A 6,969-nucleotide genomic window follows, 5' to 3' on the forward strand; every position below is an offset into this window, starting at 1 on the left:
TTTCTGTCCCGTGTCTGTGTCTCTGTTTCCCTGTGCCGTGTTCCTTGTTTAGTCACTTCCTGTTTTATTTTCTTGTGCTCCCCGTGCCTTGTGTTTAGTTTTGCTGTGCCCTGCTGTTTCCTCTTGCCCTGATTACCTAATGTGTATTTAAGCCCTCAGTTTTCTTCTGTTCTTTGTCGTGTTGTTGTCTATGTTCCAGCTGTGTGCATCTCCATTCCTTGTTCACCCTAGTTGTAGTTCTGGCCTCAGACCTGCCCAGTTTATTTAGTTCATTCAGTCCGTGTACTCAATAAAATCCTTTAAGTTCATTTCTCACCTCTTTTTTGAGTCCTGCTTTTGGGGTCTGCCTTTCCTGCCTGCCACAGCAACCATGACACTTGATGTCACAGGAGCAATCAGCAGCAATAAAAAATAGCTGTCAACAGCAATTTGTCAACTAATTTTTCCTAATCTTGTTAACTAATTGAGTTGAACTAATTATTACACACAATGACACAAGAGATTTTAAATATTTTTATTTACAAAAACAAATAAAATGCTTTTGGATGGTCAGTACAATGGATTAGAATGAGATTGTTTTTTGATATAGTAGAAAATATTAAAAGGTGTTTTAACAAAGTAATGTGGATTACCTGTCCTGTAAGGTACTTATCACCAGGGCAACAGATTTAAATTTACCCTTTTTAATCACTCCTTATTTTTTAATAATATAACATTAAATCTTGCACATAAAACTGCTGGTGTGGCTAATTTCAAACAATGGCTTCTGCTGCACCTTTTGCGCAGCATATAGACAAGTACAAAATCCAGCTGACGTAACTTATACTGTACATCAACAGGAAAACACAACAGCAAAGTGAAAAATATAACAAAAGAAAAAGATTTAATAATGATGATGAAAACAGCCTGAAAATTGTACCTGTAATCATCAAGGCTGTAATTATGATGTCCTAATTTACATCTTAATACCCTGATCCATACAAATAGAATTCTTCCCTGAATATCTTCCTGAAGCTCATGATCATTCTCTCTTCTAAATCTGACTCCCACCAATCAAATAAAGTGAATCTATACATAATATGTGACTGTAGAACCTCAACATGGTATACATTATTTTTTGCCACCGAGTTTCAGTCGACAGCATAGATGATTTGTGAGGACAGGTCTGATAGTCTGATCTCTTAGTCCATAGATGAGAGAAGTCAGACATCTGGGTAAGATAATAAAAATCACATAAAAAGCATTCTGAATGCGAACAAGTACTATCCTTGTAACAATCATTAAAAGAGGTACGAGCAGTGGGTAGTAAATAGTTGAGGAGAGGCTGAGGCACAGCTGTATCAGATTCAGCACCAGTGTGTTACGAGCTTTATGGGCTAAAGCTTTGTCAGTGGAGGCCGACCTGGCTGCTAATATCACACCAATATAAGAGAACATGACTGCCACTCCAGCAGATACAAACACAAAACTAGTGAAAGCTTTGTCAAAATGATCAGACTTTGACCCAAGCAGTATAGCTATATCAGAACAAAGGCCTTTCACCTCTAAACTATCCAACTTTTCAAATAGTTCTAAAAACAACAGAGTTCGAATAATAATTCTTAGAAAACTGATTGTCCAAATCACAGTGACAGCTGCCCCTGTGTTTCTGATGGTGATGATGGCAGCATGCCTCAGTGGGTAACACACAGCAACATATCTCTCCAGAGGCATCACCACCAGTGTGAGAGGAGAGACCACAGCTGTGAGATGAGTGAACATGACGAGAAAAGCACATACCGGATATGACACTCTTATTTGAAGAACTCCAAGAAGTAAATGAACCTGACTCTGTCCCAGCTGTACAGTGTCTGCAAAAAGGAGGTTATAAAGAAGAACATAACGGCAGGTCTCACGAAACACCGGTTTACTCCTCAGAGTGAACAACATGATCCCATTAATGACGAGAAACACACAGGATGGAAGTGTAGTTAGAACTGACATCATCACTCGGTCTGGAAACCCCAGATATTGGACAGTGATGTTAGTGAGAGATGGAGATATACTTGACATTGCAGAGAAAATTGAAGGCAAATATTACACTGTTGAAGAGACTGAAATACAAAAGCACAATGCCAGTTGTGTAAAATAAGAACTAAACAGCAAGCAAATACAGTTAATCTGTACAGAGTTGGCAGCTTTTAGTTAGTCCTTGTTACCATGAGGGCAGAGCTGTTCTGCAGCGTTTTCTTGAGCTCACATACAATTTATGATGTTTTTCATAGCAACCTCTTGATGACGCACATCACGTCAGCATGTTTAGCAGATCACAAACCAGTGATGTAATCTTTCTTCCTCACATATAGTGTGAGGTAATAGGTTAATAGGTTATATGTTGTTGTGCTGTTGTCCATTGTTGTGAGTCTGGGCCTGAACTACTGTACATGACAACCATTTTTATAAACCCGACCCAACAAGTTGGACACTGTGTAAATGTAAATGAGAACAAAATACAGTGAATTGCAAATCTCATAAACCCTCATTTCACTCACAATAGAACATGGTGAACATGTCAAAGTGAGAGAATATGCAATTTGAAGGAAAGTATTAGCTCATTTTGAATTTAAAGATAGCATCACATCTCAAAAAATTTGGGATGGTGGCAATAAAATGCTGGAAAGGTAAGTGTTACTAAACAGAAACAAATGACAAAAGTTAGTAACAGGTCAGTAATGTTTTGGGGTATAAAAGGAGCATCTTGTAGAGGCAGAGTTTCTCAGAAGTAAAGATGGACAGAGGATACCAGTCTGCAAAAAACTGCATCTACAAATTGTGAAACAATTTTATAGGCTGGCGTAGGTGTCATGAAAACAGCAAAAACACACAAAGCTATTATGTAATTCTGAGCTACTGGCTACTTGCACACTGGCAGTGATGTATCGTTTGCCAGGACTGCCACATACTGCTACACTGCATGTTTAACACTACAGGAGTAGGTTGATATTTGTTTGCTTGTTTTTTTAATGGGCCCATACGACAAACTTAGGAGCATTCTACAATATTATATTTTCTAAGAATGGACACACCACAAGATTTGAAAGAAGTAATGGCACGGCTCACACTACAGTAAATTAACAAGATTATTTTTCCAAGCAAAGCAGTGCACCACTTCACATGATCTCACAGGGATTCAAGTATATACAATAATGGAGACTGGTGCAACAAGTTGATGTTATATTAGCAAAACCTAGCAGTGAAAAAAAATTAAAAGCTTAATGAGTCTGGTTCAAAAGTGGCTGATGAACCAGTCCCAAGCCCAGATAAATGGGGAGGTTTGGCAGGAAGGAACTCTTTGAACAAATTAACAACAACTGCCTCCAATGTTCTTGGCCAGCAGGGTGTTGGTGAAAATTGTGCTACTGCTGGCTGATGACAAAAGAAGAGGAAAGGGGGGAGGTGAGAGCAGGGACATTAAATGTAGGGCTAAAACTGGCCAATGGACAGAACTGGCTGACATGATGGAGTGCCAGAAAGTAGATACACTATATTGCCAAAGGTATTTGCTCATCTGTCTTCACATGCATATGAACTTGAATCTCATTCTTAATCCATAGGATTTAATATGATGTCGGCCCACCCTTTGCAGCTATAACACCTTCAACTCTTCTGGGAAGACTTTCCACAGGTTTAGTGTGTTTTTTACCATTCTTCAAGAAGCACATCTGTGAGGTCAGACACTGTTGTTGAAGAGAAGGCCTGGCTCACAGTCTCCACTCTAATTCATCCCAAAGGTGTTCTATCAGGCTGAGGTCAGGACTCTGTGCAGGTCAGTCAAGTTCTTCCACACCAAACTGGCTCATCCATATCTTTATGGAGCTGCTTTGTGCACTGGTGTGCAGCCATGTTGGAACAGGAAGGGGCCATTCCCAAACTGTTCCCACAATATTGGGAGCATGAAATCGTCTCAAATGTCTTGGTATACTGAAGCATTAAGAATTCCTTTCACAGGAACTAAGGGGCCGAGCCCAACTCCTGAAAAACACCCCCACACCATAACCCCCCCTCCACCAAACTTTACACTTCACACAGTGCAGTCAGACAGGTACCATTCCCCTGGCAACCACCAAACCCAGACTCCTCCACTGGATTGCCAGATGGAGAAGTGTGATTCATCACTCCAGAGAACTCCTCATACTCCATATTCCAGTGGTGGTGTGCTTTGCACCATTGCATTCAATGCTTTGCATTGTGCTTGATGATATAAGGTTTGGAAACAGATGCCAGTGAAATGGAAATGGAAACCCATTTCATGAAGCTCTCTACACACTGTTCTTGAGCTAATATGAAACCCCATGAAGTTTGGAGGTCTGTAGCAATTGACTCTGAGGAGAAGGAACCCGCAGACCCTGCTCTGAAAATTTTCATTGCAGAATTGCTGTCCTCATCAGCTGCTTCCATTTTGTTATTATACCAATAACAGTGGTAATAATGCATTAATATTTAAGCTGGCCACTTATGGTATATAGACTAACAATCATATAGTCTAATAATAATTCAAATGCCAAAGCTTTCATGAGGAAAACAGTCAAAATTTTCTACTGCATTTCAGATTCTTAAGGTGGCTGTTTTTAATAGATTTCTTGTAAAACTTAAGAAAACAGTCCTTTGATGGTGCCGTTAACAGCATTAACCTCAGTTGCGCCTCAGTCTTGCTGATTATCACAACTGATTATTTCACAATTGACAGCATAGATGTTGCATGAGAACAGGTCTGATGCTTTTATCTCTCAGGAACAAGAAAATACATACATGAAAACAACCTGGATGTCCACAAACACTGTCTCTTTTTAAAACTCTTGAAAGTGCTGTGAGTAACAGGTAGTGAATGGTTGAAGAAAAGTTGTTTCTTATGGCGATGATGGTGGTGTGCCTCAGTGGGTAGCACACAGCCACATATCTCTCCAGAAACATCACCACCAGTGTGAGAGGAGAGACCACAGTTGGCAAGCATGGTGAGAAAAACCACATACAGGATATGTTAGTGTTATTCTACAAGCAGCAATACTGTAAAATAACTGATGCAGTGCCTGTGCCTGTGTCTGCAAAAAAGAAGATTGTACAGGAGAATATAGTGAGAGGTCTCACAAAACAATATCCAAATCCAAATCCAAATTTATTTATAGAGCACATTTAAAATAACAGAGTTAACCAAAGTGCTGTACATAGGAAAAATAAAATAAACACACCAAGCACACACACATCTAAAATATACAACAGTACAACAGCTCAGAGATAGCTCTCACTCCGATTTAAAAGCCAAGGAATAAAAATAAGTTTTAAGACGCACTTTAAAAGCATGCAGAGTAGAAGCTGACCTAACATAAAGGGGCAACTCGTTCCATAGTTTAGGGGCTATGGCTATGAAAGCTCGGTCCCCCCTGTTCTTAAGCCTACTTTTAGGAACACTGAGAAGTAGCTGGTCTGCAGATCTCAGTGACCTAGAGGGAACATAAGGGGTTAGGAGTTCGGTGAGGTATAATGGGGACAGCCCATTTAGAGATTTAAAAACAAACAATAAAATCTTAAAATCAATCCTAAAACGTACTGGAAGCCAGTGAAGGGAGCCCAGCACAGGGGAGATGTGCTCAGTTTTAGGAGTTCTAGTAAGAAGGCGAGCGGCTGCATTCTGGACCAACTGAAGGCGTGAAAGAGAGGACTGGTTTATACCAACGTACAGGGTGTTACAGTAGTCAAGCCGAGTAGAAATAAAAGCGTGTATGACTCTTTCAGAGTTACTAAAAGATAAGAAGGGCTTGACCTTAGAAAGGAGCCTGAGATGGTAAAAGCCTGATCTCACCACAGAGTTTATCTGTTTCTCCAGCTTTAGATCACAGTCTATTTTCACACCAAGGTTATTTACTACGGGCCTTACATAAAGATCAAGTGGGCCCAGGTCCAATTTCGCAGTACTACTTGAACTACTGGGTCTAAGGATGATGACCTCAGTCTTGCTTTCATTAAAATGTAAAAAATTTAAAGCCATCCAGGCTTTAATGTCATTCAGACATTCAGTTAATATTTTCAGAGAGCTGCCATTGTTTCCTCTCTGGGGCAGATAGATTTGGGAATCGTCAGCATAGAAGTGGAAGGAGATACCATATTTTTTCAAAATTGATCCTAGGGAAAGTAGATATAAAGAAAAAAGAATCGGCCCCAAAACAGAACCCTGTGGAACTCCATATAAAAGCGGGGCAGATGAAGAAGTTGAGCCTCCAAAACTCACTCTAAAACTTCTCTCAGACAGGTATGACTTAAACCACTTCAAGGCTTTGCCTTTTACCCCCACACAGTGCTCAAGGCGAGAAATGAGAATACTGTGGTCAACAGTATCGAAGGCAACTGTGAGATCTGAAAGCATTAAAATAACAGAATCCCCAGAGTCTGTAGCCAGTAAAATATCATTAAAAACTCTTAAAAGAGCTGATTCTGTGCTGTGAAATGCCTTAAAACCAGACTGAAACACCTATCTTACTCCTTGAGGCAAAAAGCATTGTTCCATTAATAAACAGGACTATACAGCATGACAACATAGTCACGGTGGGGAATAACACTCTTTCTAAAATCCACACAATTCTAAAATTGGTTGTTTTAAAAGGTGTTTTTGTAATACCACAATGTAATGCTAGGTTAGCCATGTAGAAGTTAAATCACTCCATTTCATCCACACAGCATTGTTATTGTCATGGTCCTGTGCTGTGCCCAGTGTTTTTGTGTTTGTGGTTTAAGGTTTGTCAAGTTCTTGTGTCTTAGTCTTGGTGTCCACTTCCTGTTTTATTTTGGTAGTGTCTTGTTTCTTGTGCAATGTGTTTAATTTTGCTTCTCCTTGTCTCGTCTGTATAATTTGGTTTACCAGTGTTACCTGCTGTTTCTATTTTCCCTTATTATCCTCTGGTGTATTTAAGTCCCGTGTTTTCTCTGCTTGCTGTTGCG

At 39.8% G+C, this 6,969-nt stretch overlaps 1 protein-coding gene across 1 annotated transcript; it reads right to left on the bottom strand.

The window, feature by feature from the left end:
* Positions 1-1,110: 1,110 nt before the first annotated feature.
* Positions 1,111-2,052, bottom strand: LOC115791901 (odorant receptor 131-2-like). The gene has a single exon (XM_030746197.1). The coding sequence runs from the start codon at positions 2,050-2,052 to the stop codon at positions 1,111-1,113; it is 942 nt and encodes a 313-aa protein (XP_030602057.1).
* Between the last annotated feature and the right edge of the window lie 4,917 nt (positions 2,053-6,969).

The sequence above is a fragment of the Archocentrus centrarchus genome, chromosome 14 (assembly GCF_007364275.1).
Source record: "Archocentrus centrarchus isolate MPI-CPG fArcCen1 chromosome 14, fArcCen1, whole genome shotgun sequence".
In the NCBI taxonomy this organism is placed as follows: domain Eukaryota; kingdom Metazoa; phylum Chordata; class Actinopteri; order Cichliformes; family Cichlidae; genus Archocentrus; species Archocentrus centrarchus.